Here is a 19,446-nt window from a genome sequence, read left to right as displayed (position 1 = left end):
GCTCCTTTGCTACCAACAAGTGAGTTCCTAAACCTGCCTCATAAAACCCCATACTGAGGAAATCTCTTTTCAGTTACTGTATAATTAAGGAGATTGTTTCCATTGAGCCCTTTCAAGAAACACTCCCAGGTCTGCAGCTCAGCTATTACTCTGTGACTCTGTTATTTTAATTTTCTTTTTTTTTTTAAAAAAGGGAGGAGGGGGGAAGGGGGAAACCCTCTTCACCCCAGAAAACCCTTTGTCTGAACTCACTGCTCAAGGGCTGTTTGCACAAGGGAGGGAGCGTGGGGTGGCCAGCACACACCCCTTTGCCATTCAGCTCATGGAAAGAGCTCATTTATCTGACACTTGTACCCTTGCTAGATCTTGGAGGATGTGTTTATTTTTACTGCAAACAGCCTTCACTCCAAGCAGGACCTTGGCATCACCCCAGGCCTGTCACAGGTTGTGCTGGGCTGAGCTGGGACACCCAGCAAGGTTAGCCTGGGCAGCTTGCAGCAGGGAGCCCCAGCTAGGGAAGCTGCGTGGAAACCGGGTGGTGAAGCAAGCAATCAAACTGCTTTCAGGAGGGTTGGTGGCAAGGAAAACCCTGGAAGATAAGACTGGGGGCTGCTGTGAGCTGCTCTCAAGTGAGAAATGAAAGGCAGAGCCAAGAGGGGAGGGAGCAGGGACAGGCTCCTGATGGCTCCATGAGGCCGGAGCAGGGGAGTGCTGCGTGTCCCCTCCAAGGTCACCCTGTCCCACAGCAGCGCTGGCAGCTGGATCCCATCTCCTGAGAATGCCCAGCTCAGGCTGCCAGGACAGGCAGGAACAACCTGTCCCTACCCACCCTGGCTCCCAGCCCTGCAGAGGCTAATTCACCTTGGACTGAAGCACAACTGTCCCAGAAAAGCACTGGGGAAGCCTGGGGGGTCTGGTGGTGCACAGCAGCTCAGGACTTTGTTCCTCAGTCTGAGACGCTGGTGTGGGCTAGTGCCTCTCCACCACACCCTGACACACAGCAACCACTGCTCCCAACAAAATATTGCTCCCAGGAAACCATGATTCCCAGAGAACCATCACTCCTAGCAAACCATCATTCCCAACAAACCACCATTCCCAGCAAACCATTGCTCCCAGCTAATCATTATTCCAAACAACCCATTGCTCCCACAAACCACCCATCCCTGCTCCCAGCACCACACATGCAGGAGAAGAGGCTCAACCACTGAGGAGCAGAGCTGAGCTGCATCCCATCCACGCTCCCACTTCACCTCCTGGTTCAGCAGAGGGTTCCATAAATACAAAGCAAATACCAAAACCCTGATGGACACAGAAACCAAATCCAAGAGCCCTGCTGGGAGCTGGCTCTTGGTACTCACAGGAGGGGGCACTTTAAAAGCAAAATCAGACTTTATCTGTGGAGCTGCCATCAAAGTCACTTCTTGTTTATGTTTTTCCCTTTGATTCTGCAGAGCTCTTGTGCAACTCTGAGAAGAATGTGTGGCCATCCTGCTTGTTCTGGGAGCCACGTTTTGTGGGCTTGCAGGAGCTGTCAGCAGCTCCCATTGTATGGGCAGAGAGCTGCAGGGTACAGGGCTGCCTTGCTTGGGCACCAGCAGTGGGCACGTTTCCCAGCCCAGAAGCTGGGAGGAGGAAGGCATCATTATGGCTCCATCTAACAAGAGAAACAAAGTGGCTGCAGCTAGGTGCGGGCCCCTGGGATCTTCTCTTTCCCACACTGATGTATCTGTTGTGAGTGGGAAGCAGACACACGGTGCTGGGCACTGCTGTGTGGGCAGACAAGCCTGAGCATCCCTTGGGACAGCTGGCACAGCCTGGGTGGCACACAGGATGGCACAGCAAGCTGCAAGCACAGGCATTGCATCTGTAATCCCACAGTTATGACTAACTGTACAACAACTCTTCCTTAATCCAAAAGCCTTTTTACCCTGGTACCCTGTGCCCAGCCTTGGTGCAGCTGTCTCCAGCTCTCCTGCTCCTCCAGGCCAGCAGGATGATGATCCCATGGGGCTGTCCATCACCATTTCTGAGCCTTTCTGCCCCCCACTTACCTGGTTTAGCTCAGAGGTGGTGGGACCTGCTGCCAGTGGGGGGATGTCACTGGCAGGGGTGGCTTTGCCTTACCTTGTGCCCTGCATCTGACCAGCCAAAGAGAACTGGTGACACGTCCAAGCCATCAAAGCGTCTGTTCGGTGGAAGTGATGCCCCAGCCAGGGCCACCAGCGTAGGGAAGATGTCCAGGGTGCTGGGAAAAGAGGTGGCTTTCATCAGAACATGTAGTGAATCACCCCTGAGGGTCCCTCTAAGGCCACCTGCACCCCAAGGCCCCTCACTTGGGGTGCACTGATAGCAGGGGAGTGCCTTGGAGTGTGAACTAGCTGCTTCATATCACCCACCCCAACAGCTAAGCTCTGCAGAAAAGGTTAAACTCAGCCTGCAGCAGAACTTGGCCCTGGCAAGCCCTCACTCTCCACACCTCCCAGCCTCAGCGTGGCTCTGTGCCAGGCGCTGTGGGTGCAGCCAGGATCTGCCTCTCCCCATGCCCAGCAAATCCTGCACCCGCAGGGCAGCCCCCTCCTGTCCTCCTCCCCAGGGGACAAATGGAGCAGGCCAGCAGGTCACCCTCTGGAGAAAGTGCTGGCAGAGGGATTTTTAGGGCAGTTCCAGCAGATCCTGTGGCCCCAGGGAAGTGCAGCCTGGCATTTGCAGGGCACAGCAGGAGCTGAGGTGACCAGCATGGAAAATGAGAGCGGTGCTGTGTGTGCTCTCCCACCAACACCCCTCAGCCCTTCCAGTGCTCAGTCCTCAGAGCCTCAGCCACAAAAAAAGAGCTTGGGGCTCACCCTTTGTCACTTCCCAGTGAGGAGGGATTCAGGAAAGGAGTGGGTGACCTCATGCCCCCCCCAGCTCCATGGGGATGCAGAGGGAGAGTCTCTGTTCTCCTGCCTGCTGCCTGTGGCCCCAGGGTCAAAGTTCAGATGTGGTCATTCCCCACCTGCCAGCACACCCCCGTGGTGTGGAGAGACCATGGATCAAGCAAAGCCCTTGCTATGGTGCCAAGTTCCCCTTGCTGTGGTGGGACAGGGACCACCTGGTTCTGGCACCAGCCTCTCATGCGGCCTTGGCATGGGCTTCCCCTCCACCAGCTGTGTTGCCTGGTGGGTCTGGACTCAACTCCAGTAGGTCTGGGACAGTCCACACACAGCCACCATATCTGACCTCCACCTTCCATGTCCCACTCCTGCAAGGCACAAGGGTCTTATCCCCACCATCACCACCAAGTGCATCCCTCCCTCTCACAGCCATGGTCATGGAGTGACCCCACACCTCTAAAAGGAGTCACCTGCCACAGGGGAGTCCCACAGCCCTAAGGGACAGCAGGACACACCACAGCACTGCCCTCCCTGGAGATGCAGTGATAGCATGGGAGCCAACAGGGATTCAGCCCACAGCCTTCTGGCTGCAAAACCCAGGGCTGGCAGCATGGAGGTCAAACCCTGTGGGCATGATCAGGGCAAAGAAATTGCTGGGGGGAAAGGGAGGCAAAAACATCAGATCCCCAAACTGAGGGGTCCCCAGGGTGCTGCCCCTGTCCCACCACCCAGCTCCTGCCACCATGCTGCTCCTGCTCAGTGTGTGATGGTGGCTGTGTGAGAAGAGAGAGAAAAGAGCCTCGAGCTGCAGGCCCCCAGCTCTGCCACAGAACCAGTTTTGATTTAGCTGCTAAGAGACGGAGAGAACAAATAAGAACAAACACTGCTGAGTGCAACCCCAGGACGGCACTGGTGGAGGCAGCCCCTGCTGCCAGCCCAGCCAGGAGGCTCCCAAAAACATCCTGATCCCTGCTGTGCCCCAGGCAGGGACATCCCTGCAGCCACCTCACTGAGCTCAGCCCAGGTCCACCCGAAATGGCAACCCAGGGCAGGCTCTGCTTCATGTGCTCCTGGTCATATGGATGCTCAGCACCCTCAGGATTGAGAGAGGTGATTCTGCCACTCTGCTCTGCTCCACCTCATCCAAGAAGGACATGGGCCTGCTGGAGGGAGTTCATAGGAAGGCCATGAAGACAATCAGAGGGCTGGAGCAACTCTGCTACAAAAACAGGCTGAGAGAACTTCAGCCTAGAGAAGAGAAGGGAAGGGAAGGCTCTGGGGAGACTTTTGGCTTCATTTCAATATCTGAAGGGGACCTATAGGAAGGCTGGGGAGGGGCTGTTTAGAAGGGCTTGTGGTGATAGAATGAGAGGGAATGGTTTTAAATTAGAGAGTAGATTTAAGTTGGACATTAGGAGGAAGTTCTTCACAAGGAGGGTAGTGATATACTAGAACAAGTTGCCCAGGGATATGATTAAGGCCACATCCCTGGAGACATTCAAGGTCAAACTTGATGGGGCCCTGAGCAACCTGATCTAGCTGGAGATGTCCCTGCCCACTGCATGGGGTTTTGATATGATGACCTTCAAGGGTCCCTTCCAACCTGACACATTCTATAATTCTATGATCCAACCTCCAGCACAGTACATGTGGACACTCTAGGGTTGATCCAAACAGCCCTGACCCAGTGGATGGGGACTGCTGGAAGCCATCACCAAGGTAGGAGGACAACACGATTGAGGGCAGAGGTGGTCAAATGTAGGGGCTGGAAAAAGGCACAAAAAAATAGGATTTTGGTCAAAACTGGCATGAAAACAAAGGCCCTACCAGCAGGCACATCTCAGAAGATGAGCTGGGGAAGGGGAAGCCACGCTCCCAGCCCCAGTCCGTGCCAAGAGAGATTTAATAAAGTCACTCCAGTGTCCTGCTGCCACCCAAAAGGCTGAGGGCAAGGGGCTTAGCAGTGCCTAGAGAGGGGCAGAGCTGCCCAGCATGCTGGGCTGGCCCATAAGCATTGGATGAGCATTGCCCAGCCCCTGCAATGACGTGGTGCAGGCAGCTGCAGGCAGCCAAACCAGCTCTGCCCACACCTCAACCAGTTTGCCCAACCTGCCCAACCCCATGCCGCCGGCACAGCCAGAGTGGTGCAATTTGTTTCCTCAGCACCCCACTGACCTATTTCTTCCCTGCCCTAGTTCAGGTTGGGGCAGGGAAGGGCAGCAGCTCCACGGGTGGCTCCAACAATTAAACACAATCAAGAAAAGCCAACAAGGCAGTTTCTGCAGAGCCCAGCGTGCAGGTGCAGGTCTGTGGTGATGCCTCAGCATTTCTCTGCTGGCTTTAGCTTCTCCAGCCCCTAGGCACACTCACCCTCACTCACCTCTCCCCTCCCTGCACCGGGGAGAGGCAAGGCATAGGCTGTTCTCAGCTGCATGGCCAGGGCTGTCAGCGTTTTCATAACCTCAGGGGCAGAAGAAGGCTCATGCAGGTGGTTAATGCCTGCTCTCACCCAGCTCCTACTCCTCCTGGGGGATCCCACTGGACAGGGCTCCCTCCTGATGAGCGGAAGTCTCCCAGACACATCTGCATGCAGATTTCATTTCCTCTCCAGCTTCTTGGGCTTCCCTGTCAGCTTGGAGGGACAAGTCTTGAACTATCCTATTTCATGAGGGCAACAAGAAGTCAGCCCATCACACACTTACTTGTCCTTCAAGGGATATCCCCAAGGGTGGCTCTGTGTGCAGAGAAAACGTCCCTGCCCTGCAGCACTGCGAGCACCAAGCAACCCCTGTCCTTAACAACCCTCAACCTCCCTCTGCATCCCCCTGCATTCCCTGGCCAAAAGCTCAGAGCAGGGCTAAGACCATAGTAGTGAAAACTTTCTGAGAATGAGCAATCACTCACATCCCTGAGGCTGCTTCCCAAACAGGGGGGTGGCCTCTTCCTATGCCAAAGCATCACCCTGCACCAGCCAGGCATGGACCTGTGGCAATGCCAGGCTAATGGAAGGACATCAGGCACACTGTGACTCCCAAGAAGCTGCAGAGCTGCTTCCCAAGAGCCTGGGGAGCAACATAGCCCATGCTGCTGATGGCTTGCTAGATTTCCAGTTGTCCAACCTGCTGGACTAGAGCTGGGAAATGCAGGAGATAAGGTCTTTGAGGAGATAAATGGGATGCCTGAACTTGGTGGCAGGGCCACAGCTATGTGCAGTGGGGTGAGAAGGTTGGGGGAAGGTGAGACTTGGAGGATGGGGCCCAGCACTGATCCTGTGCTGCACTGCTCTGGCTGCCTGAGAAGGTTGGCAGCTCTGCCCCACATCCTAGTGGTCACTCCCTCACCCAGCCATGGAGGAGAAGGTTTTGGAGGAAAAACCCAAGGGTTGCTGCCTGCACACCATCCTCTCCACCAGAATCTTCTCTTGCTTCCAAAATTCCAGCTCCCACAGCTGCCCTCAGGCTCTTTAAGGACTAAATGGCTCCATCTCATCTCATGGACCTCAGAAACACCCAAGGCCTCCAGCACCCACCACTCAGGACCAACTTCCAGCAGCTGGGATATTCCCAACACCCAGCAATCCCCCATGCCCCACCACCTTGACCTCCACCATTTGGTGTTTCAAGGGATGAAAGGGCATGAAGCATCCCCACTGTACTGCCCTCAGCCCAGGCTGTGCCACCTCCATGCATTTGCTGCAAATTGGGGGTGAAGAGTGGAGCAACTGCCGCACGCAGAGCTGCAACTCCTAGGAGGAGAGCTGCAACTCCTAGGAGGAGAGCTGCAACTCCTAGGAGGAGAGCTGCAACTCAGCTGCAGCGAGGACCCCTCCACACCACCTTCCATGGTGCAAAGGTCTCAGCGAGAAGCAGCAGGCAGCATTTCCCCTGGGCTCTCACCGGAAACTTGTCACCTCCCAGCCCGGCCGCATCCTGTGCTCACTGCAAAGCGGCCACCTCCCGTCCAGCCTTTCCCACAACCGCACCCTGCTCCACATAAAGCCATTCACCAACCACAAAGCCTAGAGCCTGCTCCTTGGTGGAGAGAGAGAACATCGTCAGCTTTTAATTATCGGGAGGCACTCGGCCACCGTGGGCAGGAGGCACGAGGAGCCCAGCGCCGGCTAGCACCAGTGCCAGCCTCACAAAAAGCCCTTTCAGCTCCTCTTTGCTGAAGCATGAAGTCTCAGGGGCTTAGGAGATGATAAAAGTACAGGGTCTGGCACAAGGCAGGCAATAACCAGTGTGGGTAGCTGCTGCTGCTGCTGCCAAGATTCAGATCATCACCTAGGCCCCAGTACAGGCACTGTGAGTCCTTCCAAACTAGGGCAGAGGGTTTGCCTTGATCCCCAGGGGGATCCAGCTGGGCTCTTACCTGAGCAGAGCACTGCTTGTCCTGTTAGCAGGGATGTGCCCCGGCCAGTACACCAGCGCTGGCACCCGGTGCCCTCCTTCCCAGGTGGTTTGCTTCGCAGAGCTGCCACCTGCAAGAGAAAAGGGCAACGCTCAGCATCCCACTGCCCAGGAGACCTCTGTTGGTTGGAAAACCTTCTGGCCTGGAGTTTCCCTGAGAAAGGAGCTACACAGAGGCCAAGGTGGAGTAAATGACCCCAACAGAGGATGATTTCACTGGAAAGGGAGCTGGGTCAGGGGATGGAGAAGAGTAACATGAGTTTTTAAAAGAAAGGGTAAGGGAGAAGAAAGGGGCCTCAGTCTGGCACCACTACAAAGTTTCTCCTCTGCTCCAGTGAGTGATGAGAAAAGCAGCTGACTGCCAGAGCTGCCACATTTCCACCCACTTTTGATTTTGGGTGAGAATATGGAGCTGGTGAGAAATGTAGCAATTCATTGCAGTGGCTGTGAATGGTCCCATGCAGGTGGGCTGCTGCCTTCTGCAAGGAAAAGTACCACCAGCCCCCCAGCCTGCTGGCAACCTGCTCCATTAACCATCCCACCCTGCTGAGAACCCTCCTGCCAGCTAATTAGCCTGGGCAGTTGTTTCCCTGCCAGCACCCAAAACATCCCTGCTCTGTCCTTGGGTTTGAAATGCATGGCATGGGGAAACTGGCAGGTCTCGTCCTCCACCTGGGATGTTGAGCACAGAAATGGGGATGCTGAGCACAGAAAGGGGTGGAAGGGTGTTAGAGAGCCTCTGCATTGGCTGCATTGGCCATATCCCAAAGGACCCCCCAGGCAGCTGGCAGGGGAAAGGGCTGGGAATGGGGCAAACAGAAAATCCCAACCCAATTCATGGAGCAAACTTCCCAGGCACAGCCTTTGTCTGCTGCCTTTCAGCGTGCACATGGCAACGGCGCTTACCCAAAGCCATTTCCTCTGGGCACAGCCAAGAGCAAGGCAAGGTTCCCGCCCTGGCACAGCCACGCCAAGCTCCTCCACGGTCCCCACCCCAGCCTGGCCTCTCTGGGAGTCACCTCCTGGAGCTACAGACATCTGGGCTGATCCTATGCTCCCAAGAGCTGCGGTCAGAGTGGATGAGGACATGTATGGCACATATGGATGCCATAGCACCAGTGGCATGAGGGATATGGGAAAGGTTTCTGACTCTGCTGCCCATCCTGCTGGCAGGGGCCAGGCACATCCTCAGTCTCTGCTACTCCCCATGCAAACTTGTGTTGTTTCCCTCTTTGGGGCCTGAAGTGGCAGGACACAGCCAGCACTGAGGTGGCCTGGGGCTGTTGGAAATGTAACAGCACTTCCAATATATACCCCAGACAGCATGGGGAAGGTGCCTCCCTGCCTTCAGACACCCCAGGAAATTATAGTAATTAAAGGCAATTAACAGCAGTCCCCCTCTCTGCACATATTAAATAACTCATCCTCCCAGTAAAGAAGCTGCATCTTCAGGGGTTTCTGTGCAAGGTCAGGAGGTCTCTGGCAGGACATTGGGTGGGTATTTCCCTCCAGCCACCCCAGTCCCTCTGGCTGAGCAGGATGCTGGAGCTGCCCATGGATGAGCTCACATTAACACTCTGGGCAGTAAATGGGGCTGAGACATCCCAAACCCAAGAGGGACTTTTCTCCAAAGCCCTGCTGCTGTAGGGACTGTGGAGGTTGTGGTTTTCCAGGAAAGCTGAACTGAGCATTCCCATGCCAGGATGAAACCACTGGTCCCCTTCCTACCACACACAGCAGGTCTTCAGAAAAGGGCCTCCCAAACCTGCCTCAGAACACAGCCAGCATCACAGCCCCCCAAAAGACATCTCCATCCCAGCACCTCTTGCTGGGCTTTTGGCCCCAGGTGGGAGAAGGGATTCTGGGGGCCATGGGAAGCTCCCCAACAGAAGCAGGGACATGGCACACATGGACCAACTCCAGTGACCACCTGAAATCAATGGAAAACATCCCTGGAATTTGGGTTGGACCCAAGAAAGAAACTCCAAGCTACATGAGCACCCCATCTTCCCAAGGGGCTTTTTTTCCCCTTTGAGGATGATATCCCTGGGATGGGATGGCCAAGCCTTCCCACCCACCCAGCACCCACCCCAGTGGGTGTTTGCAGTGTTGGAGAAGCTGGCAGCAGACACTAACGCTGGCTTTCAAAACATCCCTGCACCAACCAGCTGAAGGATTTCAGGAGCCATCCTGCCCAGTCACAGAAAAGAACCTCTGACATCATCCCGTCCAACCATCAACCTAAGACGCCCACCATGGCCATTAAACTATATCACAGGATGTCAGGGGTCAGAAGGGACCTCTGGAGATCATCAAGTCCAACCCCACCTGCCAGAGCAGGGCCACAGAATCCTGAAGTGCCATCATCTCAGCGCTCTGCCAGCCTGATGTCCTCCCCAGCCTCCCACCAGTCAAGGCCCGGGGTGCTTTCCCAGGACAGCAAGAAGCTGGAAAGGAGCCGTGTTTTCCTAGCTCTGTTTCTGAGCACTGGACTGCCTGTCCCATCTGCTGGGGCTTGTGACTGCCGGTTGCTCAAGAGCAGCCCAGGTCGGCAGCACGGTTTGTTTACTCAAATAAAAAAAAAAGGTTACGATTTCATCCCGAGGCCAGCCCAAGGAAGATCTTTGGGAACAGGAAAGCTGGGTGTCAGGAAGCGGAGGAGGAAAGAGGGAGCGAGGAGCTGAGCCGTGGCCCCTTCGCCGCCAGCGCTCCCTCCCGCTGACCCCGAGCGGAGAGGGGAAGCCAGCCCGGGGCGCGTTTGCTCTGCCTAACACAAGCAGAAGTGGGAAGCGCCTGACTCATGCATGCCTCTGGCTGCTGGGGCTGAAAGAAACCCACCGAGCAGATGGCTTGGCCGGAAAGGGAGAATAGGCAGCAAAAAAACCCAAAACAAACAACAAAACCCCAACAAATGGAAAGAAAAGCAAAGTGCAGCAGTGCCAGGAGGGCTGGGATGGGGCTGAGAGACTCACCCAGAACTGATGGTGCTTGGGTGGTGAGAGCATCCCATCTCCAAAACCAGCAGCTACTCACCTTGAGCTCTGGGGTAACAGGGACTGGGACCCCCCCAGCACCACATCCAGCAGTGTCCCATCTCCAAAACCAGCAGCTACTCACCTTGAGCTTTGGGGTAACAGGGATTTCCCCCCCCCCCCCCCCCCCCCCCGCAGCAGTTTTAGTGGAAAACTTGACTGCTTGAAAATACAGAATCATTCTGGGGCATTTTCAGGGCAACACAGCCCCAGGTAGCAACCAGTGGAAAGGCTGGGAGATGAAATGGTGCCCATGTCGCCCACAGTGGAGTTTGTGGAGCAGCCCCCCCAACCCTGCACCCCAGGGAACACAGAGCCCTCCCCCCAGCACTGCCAGGTTACCTCGCTGCCTCTGCCAGGCCCCCACAAACGGCCCCATGCGTCCAGCCAGCTCACACTTCTGTTCCCAGGGGCCATTGTCACCTACAAGAGAAAGAAATGTGCCCATGAGCAACACTAGGACCAGGAGACACCCTCACAATGTGGCAGGGAACAAGGTCAAGTGACCCCTCTTTCCCATCCCCATGCTGCATTCCCACATCAGCAAGAGCAAGGGGTTACTGCCTTTTATTTCTGAAAGTTTATTTCCAAGGGCTGGGGCTGCCCAGGGGCTGGGTGAGGGCTGGAGCAGAGCTGGGGGGTGGGGGTCACACAGCTGCCACCAGCTTTGGTGTTAATGAGCAGTGGAGCGGTTCCTGTCCTCAGGACCAAGACATCCTCATTAGGCAGCTGCTCAGAGAGTGCAGATTTGGGCTTCTTAATGAGTGAGGATTTGTGGTCTAATTAGGCAGGGCCCTGCCGGTTCAGCCAAAGGCGGGTGGCAGGGTGGGGACACAGCTGAGCTGCCACAGTAGCCCAGGACCCCTGTCCCCATTTCAGGGAGCTTGGCTGTGGCTGCTGATCACTCCCCATGCACAGAACAGCCAGGAGCATGGAGGGAAGGGGACAAGCATAGGTCCTGACCCCCACCACTCCTGCACATCCCTGGAGCTGGTGCCAGTGCAGCCAGCAGTGCCACCTCCAAGCACCATGGCTGGCTGGTTTTCCTGCTGTACCTGTGAACCACAGCAGGGTGCTGCCCTTGCCGTGGCTGTCAGCCACCTGCTTTATCCATCCCACCAAGGAGTCCATCTCGCTCAGGGCGGCTCCATAGATGCCTGAGGCAGATGGTGGCGGCGAGGGGACCTCCAGCGGGACGTGCATGTGGGCCAGTGCCAGGTAGAGGAAGAAGGGGCGGCCACTGTCACTGCGCAGGGAAGACAGGGAGAGAGTTCAGCTGGGTCAGGGAAGGGGAAGAGCAGCAAGAGGTCACTGGGGTGGTGGCACTGCTGAGGCTGGATACACAGACCAGTAATCCTTCTTCCCAGGAGCTCTGCAGCCACCTCAGCCTCTGCCACAGCTCCTGGGGGAAAAACTACCCTCAGCCAGTTATCAACTCTGCAGGCACCCACTCTCTTTGCAGGGAGATGCTTGGCTCAGTGTGAGCCACTTCTCCTGCTAAATCTCTCCTCATTGTTCACTGCCCTTCCATTTGGGACAAGCCTGCCCCTTTCTCCATCTCCAGCAGCATGCCAACCACCAACCAAACACCCTGCGCCAGCACTCCCCTGGCACCCACCTGCCTCCCTCCCCTCTCTCTCAGGGCCCATTTTCATAGAATCATGGAATGGTTTGGGTTGGAAGGGACCTTGAAGATCATCCAGCTCCATCTCCCCTGCCACGGGCAGGGACACCTCCCACTAGATCAGGTTGCTCAAGACCTCACCAGGCCTGGTCTTAAACACTTACAGCGATAAGGCATCCACAACTATTCCAGGCAACCTGTTCCAGTGCCTCACCACCCTCAGAGTAAAGTACTTCTTCCTAATGTCTAAAGCAAGCTCTTGACCCCACTGGTGATTGCAGCAGCGGATCAGCAGCAGCAGGACGCAGCCCCAGACAGGGACCGCAGCACGTTCGCTGCCTGCTGCGTGTTTGCCTTCAACCCAGCAGAGGACACGTCCTGTTTTCTTGTTTACAGCTATATTTATCTCCTCCAACCAGGCCTGCTCTTCCTCAGGGACCTCCAAGGGGAAGGGTGGGATGGTGAGCGGCCAGGAGAGGCCGGATCCCAGGGCCGTGCTCCATCCCGCGCAGGCGCCGGGACCTGGCCACCCCATCGTTGCCTCTAGGAGCTTTCAGGGCCCCTCTGACGTGCGTTTTGGCACTTCCTTCCTTTACCCAGCACCCACCTGGGGATGGAAAATGAGTAAATCCCATCCTGCCCGGACCTGCCACATCCTTCCCCAGCAGTGCTGGAGCTCAGCAAAGGGCTGTGTGTCCACAGCACCCTGCCCAGCCCCTGCAAAGCACTGCGGGGTGGAGGGTGCTGAGGCATCCCCTGCAAATTGCTGCTGCAAAGGCACAGGGGCACCTTTCCCCCTGGCATGCCAAAGACCCTGGAGTGGGGAAAGCTGCTTCTCTCAGCTCACATCCCACCCAGGACTCCAGCATCCAGATGGACTCATGACCACAGCAACATTCTGCTGAACATCCTGCTTGCTTTGCACATGGACATGTGTGAAAAGGCCACAAAGAGGCCATACGAGAGGGTCCTGGGAGGGCCACAGGAGAGGGCTGGAACACCTCTCCTGTAAGGCCAGGCTGAGAGAACTCAGCATGGAGAAGAGGCGGCTTTGAGGAAATCTTCTTGTGGCCTTTCAGTACCTGAAGGGGCTACAGAAAAGCTGGAGAGAGACTATTTATAAGGGGCTGAGGTGATAGGACAAGGGACAATGGTTTGAAACTAGAGCAGGGGAGATTTAGATTGGACATTAGGAAGAAGTTCTTTATACTGAGGGTGGTGAGACACTGCAACAGGTTGCCCAAAGGAGTTGTGGATGCCTTATCCCTGGAAGTGTTTAAGACCACCTGGAAGTGTTTAAGACCAGGCTGGATGAGGCTTGGAGCAACCTGGGCTAGTGGGAGATACCCCTGCCAATGGCAGGGGGTTGGAACTAGGTGATCTTTAAGGTTCCTTCCAAAATCAAGCCACTCTAGGATTCCATGATCCTATGTCAGTATTCTCTTTGAGAAGCCATCAAACATGTAATCAATAAGTTCAGACCAATGTCCCTGACTTTTGCTCCCATGTCTGCTGTGCTCTGAGTGTCCCAGGCAGAGCCAAGTCTCACCACCATGAATTGCTCAACCTTGACAGGACTGGTTAACAAAACACTGAGATGACAAATCCAGTGTTCTTTTGTTGCCCTGTAATGAATGAGTCAGGCAGAGGAAAACTGGAATAAGCCATCAAAGAGAAGGAGAGAAAAGGCAGGCACCTGCTTAATCCTGTTCTCCGTGAACGCAGATAACCCCAAAACACTACTGGGAGTTTAAAGGCTTTTCCTATTAACCCAGAGCTTACACACTTGGCTTCACAGCCTCACAGCCGCCTCACAGCCTAGATAGAGTGCTGGAGGTTTGGACAGCAGGAGGGACCACTCACTGCTGCCCACTGCTTGAGTACCCTCCCACCCCATGACAAGCTGGGACATCCTGAGCCTGCCACACCGCCACCAATTCTTGGCACCCAAAGGGAATAAATAACAGGTACGGTGAGCAGGAAGCAGTACCCAGGCTTATAAGGAGACGTGTCCCCACAGGCTGCTCCCTGCCTAGTCCCTCATTTGCCTCCATTACCCAAACCTTTCCACAAGCACACCCCACTGTGGCCCTTTCCTGTGTCTGTGTTGTGCCTGGATGTGGGCACAGGACAGGGCTGCCTGGCAGCACTTTCCTCCTGGCTGTGGGGAGCGTTCTGCAGAGTCACAGCTTATGATCCACCCATGCTGAGGATTAGCATTACACAATCCAGCAGGGCAGCATCTCAGGGGAGACACTGCTCCTTGGGGAAGGACATGCCCTGGCTCCTCACATCCCCATGCAACTGGGAAGGCAGGCCCTGAAGCTGAGGGATCCCAAATCATTTTGTCGCCCAAATGGATCAACCCCCACGTACAGGACAGGTTTAAACACCTCTGGGTGCTGCTCTGGTCCCACTGCCAGAGTTGCTGTGGGCACTCATCCAGTATCTCCTCCTGCACACCCACCAGCAACTCCTACCCACAAAGACAGCTCCAGCACCCTGCTGCCACCTCACCCTGTGTCTCCATATCTTTGTGATGGAGGGATGGAAGTCAGAGGGTCGGCAGCATTTCCTTCATCCCTCCTGGTATCTCACTGCATGTTACACCCAGGAAGGAGGCACAGCTCAGCTCAAAGACCTTGACATCCCTTGTGATGGTGTTTTTAAACAAAATCCCTTAGGAACAGATGCACCAAAAGGCTTCCACACCAGTGACAACCTTGGTGGCTTCTCCCTTCTCCAGTGGTCTGGGGAGCTGTGGTGTGTTGAAACCTAAAACTACCCCAGGAGCCCAGCCATGGGGACCCCAGATCTGCTTCCTAAGGATCATAAGGCACCAACCATCCCCCTGGCACTGCACTAACAGGATGCAGAAGACTTGCAGTGACCCAGAGGCTCTCCCAGTGAAGAGGAGAAGGGAGCAGTGACCCAAGAAGTCTGGTGAAGGGGGCAGGGGGCAGGGGGTGGCAGCTCACCTGGCACGCCGGATGAAGCCGGCTGCCTGCTGGGCATAGTGCATGGCCAGGCTGCTGAGGTTGGCAGGCTGCTGGATGATGGTGGTGTTCTCCAGGAGAGGAAGGGCCACCTCTGTGTAGCAGTCCTTCCTTACCACCCTGCTGGGAAGAAGTCACCTCACACTTATCACCAGAGCCTGGCTTTTCTCCTGGCTTTGCAGAAAGCCAAGGAGGGGAGAAGAAAAGGGATGATGCAGTGCCCCCATGGCACAATGCCCTGCAGGGACTGAACCACTCACCCCACCCTCCCCCCGACCTGCATCCTGCTGCAGATTGCACAGAGGGAAAACTGGGTGCATGGAGCATAAGGGGAGGTGCCCACAGTAAAGGACAGGGGACACCAGTGCAATACCCACCTCCCAGTGCCACCACCTGAACCCCCCCATGCCCCTGTACCTGGTAGCTGTACCACGCTGTGGGCAGGGCGGGCAGGGAGGCAGATTGTAGCCAGGGGTATCTGTGCAGCCCATGTCATGGCTGTAGGGAATCCCAAAGAAGTAATCAAAGCCTGAGGGGCAAGGTGGGGGTGTCAGCAGGGACAAGGTGACCAGAAGATGCTCAGCTTGTCCCCATCAGCACAGCCCTTACCACGGAAGCTGGGGTGATAGCGGCCGTGGTGTCCCAGGTGCCACTTGCCTGCATGGAAGCCACAGAACATCATGTCAGAGGGTAACACAGCTACAGCCACCACTAGCCAGCACTCACAAGGCTCCTGCACTGCTGGGGGCTTTAATCTAGAAGCTACTTGTTTGTGCTGGCCATGGCTCCAGAATGCCTTTTGCTTTTGCAGAAACTCAAAAAACAAAATGCAGAAGGTATCTCCTGCCTGTGCAGAGCCACTGCTCCCAGCCTTAAAAGGCTCTTTCATGCATTTGTGTTCAGAGGAGCTGACTTTCTAACCCCTCCCAAACAACCAGCTTCATCCTCTGACCTCCAGCACATGCTTTCTCCCACTGAAAGTACTGATCCAAGAGGGAAAACTGCAAAAGCTATGGAAGAGGAGAAACTGTGGGATTTTCTGCAGGTCTAAAGGGCTGGCTGCCAGCTAGGGCCTGGCCCAAGAGGAGGGGACCCATGGTGACAAGAGGGTGCTCAAAGGCTCAGAGCTGGTGGCAATCCCAATCCCAGCTGGTGGGATGCAGGAGGGCAGAGCTGCTGTGCACTGTCAGGTTTCCTAAGGCAAACCCAGCAGGTTCCGTGTGAGATGAAGCAATTAGAGCTTCAGGGGAGAAACAGGGTGGGTCTGCACTTCAAGAAGTATGTTTGACTGAATACAAAGATCTTTAAACTTGGGATGGCAAAATGCAAGGGGGAGTGCAAAATCTGCCCCATGTGATCACAGAATACCATGTTGGAAGGGACCCCAAGGATCAGCTGGTCCAACCTGTCTAGGTGATAGTGGAGCTGAAATGAGCTGGCCCAGCACCCTGGCAAGCTGAGTCTTCAAACTGTCCAGCATAGGGGAACCAAATACTTCTCCACTACTTCCCTTGGGAGATGATTCCAATCTTCCACTGTTCTCATGGGGAAACATTTTCTTCTGGAGTCCAGTGGGAATCTCCCCAGCAGTAACTTGTCCCCATCACCTCTTGTCTTTGCCATGGGACTTCTTGTAAAAAGGAAGTCTCCATCCTCCTAGTAGCCACCTTTTATGTCCTGGTCCATGCTAATAAGTCTCCTCTGAGCCTTCTCAAGGCTGACAAACCCAGCTCTCTCAGCCTTTCTAGATCCTCTAGATTGCCTTTAGTTACCAGGATTTCACCTAACTCCCTGTGACACCTCCTCAGCAGGGCAGGGACATGAGCAACTTTGTCCTCCCCCTCCTATCCCTATCAAGGCAGCTGTTACCTATAGCCCCTGTGCTGTACCCAGCCTGCTGCAGGACCTCAGCCAGGGTTGTCTCATTGAGGGGCAGGCCTCCAACCGAGGTGACAGCAAAGTTGTGGGTGACTCCATTGCGTGCCCCCAGGCGCCCTGTCAGCAGAGATGCACGGGATGGGGAGCAAGTGGATGCAGCTGAGTGGAAGTCCACAAACCTGGAAAACAAAAGGAGCCTTCATCAGCAAGCCTCTGCATGGTCCAAAGCTGCCTTGTCCCTTCCTGCTCCCCTTCCACCCCAGGGATGAGGGTATGGAGTAGGGGATGAAGCTTGGAGGCAGCAGTGGGGACAGACAGACCTGCAGCATAAGGTGCCAGGCTCTGGCCACCCACCCAGTGCACCCAGCACATCAATGAAATCCCTCTGCCTGACAGCCCCACGGGAGTGGAATCCCCTTTGCTGTAGGACAGAGTAGCAGGATGCTTGGAGAAGGTCAGGGAAGGGGAACAGACATTACCTTGTGCCTTCAGCAGCCAACTCATCCAAATGTGGGGTCTCCTTGGTCTCTGCCCAGTTGGCCCCCAGATCTCCCCAGCCCACATCATCTGCCAGGATGACAATGAAGTTGGGCTGCCTGTGTGCCACACATGGAGCTGAGAGCCCCAGCAGCACCACAGCGAGCACCAGCACTGCCCATGATGAGGGCTTCCCCATGGTGCCACACACCCCCTCCCACCCACACTGGGGCACTGATGGCTTTGTCTTCCCCAAACTCCCTCTGTAGTGTCCCTGTGGGTGAAGCTGAGCTCTCCAGGGGCCCTCGAAAGGATGCAAACGTTCCCTCCTTTGCTGCTCCCTCGAGGCTGGGTCGGGGACCAGCAGGTCCAGGTTTGCTCCCTTGGCTATTGATGGAGCTGCAACACCTCCTGCATCTTTCACACCCAGGCACAGCTGATATTCCTGAAATCAGCAGCAGCAAAGGTGTTATTCTTGGAAGTCAAAAACACCCTTTGAAGTCACCGGTGCTCTATTTTTAACTTTCCTTCCTTCCTGCTAAATATCTAATTAGACACCAGACCAAAGTGGTATTTTTCCCTCCAGAAGTGTGTTCAATTTCCAGCAGCAGCTCCTCTTCCCTCACCACAGCCCAGGGGATGTTCACACACACAACAAGCAGCTTTTGCCCTGCAGACCACACTCCTCAGCTCGCTGCAGCCCTGGCCTCCTTGTTTCAGGTGGATCAATAACTGCTGTGGCTCTGCTGGTATCTGCTGGTCCGTCCTTCACCTTGCATGGCTACAGCATCCCCTGTGCAAGAGAAACAAGACACAATCAGGACCTGCCAGAGCCCTCCTGCACCAGGGCAGAATGGTTAATCCAGGCACCAAGACTTTGCCTTTCAAGTTGCATTATTTGCTGCCTGGCTCATGATGGCTCAACTGGAAAGGTCTTGGAAACAAGGAGCATCCCTGGCCTGCATTTCCAGGTTCCTGCAGTGCTGACATCCCTGGGGATCAGCACAGCTCCCGCCTGCCTGGTGCACAGCCCTTGGAGGGGTGGAAAGTGCAGGGTCTTGCACTTCATTTGTGAAAACTGAGTAGTTTCTAGAGCTCATATTTAAAGTTAGTTATGCTCACCTTGCCCCACTGCTGCCCATAGGTCAAAGCAGGCAGCTGCCCAGCTGCCAACCATTGAGGATTTGTGCCAGAGGCAAAAATGCAGGAGTTCAGATGAACCCAGAAAGGAGTAAATCCCAGAAATACCTAGCCTTAGGGCAAGATTTGGCCTCCAGTGATAGAAAGGTTCAAGGACAAACACTCAAAAGATCAGTGGTGGAGATGGGGTTGTGAAATACAATATCTTGAGCACAGTTATGGCCAAAGGGAGATGAAGCTGCAGAGATCTGCCAAAACCCTGCTTAGCTCTGCATGAAGAGCTCTGCACTGGCTGTGTAGATGGCACAGGACCTGCTCCTAGATGGGGATGGCCAGGAGCCAGTGGGACCCAGCTGGGACCAGTACTGTGGCAAATATCTGCAGTTGGTACCAGCAACCTTGGGGGAGGAATGTGCCATGGAGAACACAGCTCCCATGGGATGGTCACCACAGCTGAGCAGGACAACATCCACAAAGAGAAAATGAGAGAGTGAGGAGAGGGAGGAATACTGGAGAATAAAATAGGAGGAGATGACAGGAGAATGCAGGAGAGGGAATAGGATGAGCCCCATCTGTAGACCAAGAGGTTTGCAGCTGGCAAAGCAAATTATTCCCAGGTTTTGCTGTTCACATCTTTAAAAGCTTTGGGCTGTCACTCATAGCAGCAGCTTCAGAGCTGTTGGCGCAGCACTGCGGGGATGTGACTTCTCCATAATTCATAGCCCAGAGCATCCACTTAGAAACTTCCATCCCAGGGCCTGGAAGCTCTTGGTACATTAATTAAGGGGGTGGGATGTGGTGGTTTGGTGGGATGAGCTGTAGGAGGGGGCTGAGCCACGGGAGAGGCTGCCCAGCCCTGCCCAAAGCACATGAGCCCAGGTCCTGTTCTGCACCATAACTGCAAACCCACAGCTCAGCCTTCATGCCCTGAACTGCCAAACAGCAAGAAGAGTGGAGACTGGGTATCTGGGCATGTTTGATGGTGCCTAAATCACCTTTATTTTCCCACTAAAG

General features: G+C 55.2%; 1 protein-coding gene across 3 annotated transcripts in view; it reads right to left on the bottom strand.

The window, feature by feature from the left end:
• The window catches only part of ARSG (arylsulfatase G), a 35,434-nt gene that overhangs the window by 9,038 nt on the left and 6,950 nt on the right, over positions 1 to 19,446 (bottom strand). For 2 of the 3 annotated variants that reach the window (XR_010988884.1, XM_068151150.1), the window contains exons 2-10: positions 17,295 to 18,085; positions 16,807 to 16,994; positions 15,547 to 15,594; positions 15,355 to 15,466; positions 14,920 to 15,060; positions 11,373 to 11,563; positions 10,660 to 10,740; positions 7,248 to 7,356; positions 2,128 to 2,248 (exon numbers count right to left, since the gene is read on the bottom strand). Coding sequence is in view for 2 of the 3 variants with exons in the window: in XM_068151150.1 (XP_068007251.1) it covers positions 2,128 to 2,248; positions 7,248 to 7,356; positions 10,660 to 10,740; positions 11,373 to 11,563; positions 14,920 to 15,060; positions 15,355 to 15,466; positions 15,547 to 15,594; positions 16,807 to 16,994; positions 17,295 to 17,491 (1,188 nt within the window). In the remaining variant the exon portion in view is untranslated. The remainder of the gene's footprint in view (positions 1 to 2,127; positions 2,249 to 7,247; positions 7,357 to 10,659; positions 10,741 to 11,372; positions 11,564 to 14,919; positions 15,061 to 15,354; positions 15,467 to 15,546; positions 15,595 to 16,806; positions 16,995 to 17,294; positions 18,086 to 19,446) is intronic. The other variant, XM_068151151.1, reaches the window with a different exon arrangement.

Source organism: Melanerpes formicivorus, unplaced genomic scaffold, assembly GCF_026170545.1.
Source record: "Melanerpes formicivorus ecotype bairdi unplaced genomic scaffold, bMelFor1.0.p_v2 SCAF_21, whole genome shotgun sequence".
In the NCBI taxonomy this organism is placed as follows: Eukaryota; Metazoa; Chordata; class Aves; order Piciformes; family Picidae; genus Melanerpes; species Melanerpes formicivorus.
Note: the sequence above shows the minus strand (reverse complement) of the source record. Positions and strands in the feature narration are given on the sequence as shown.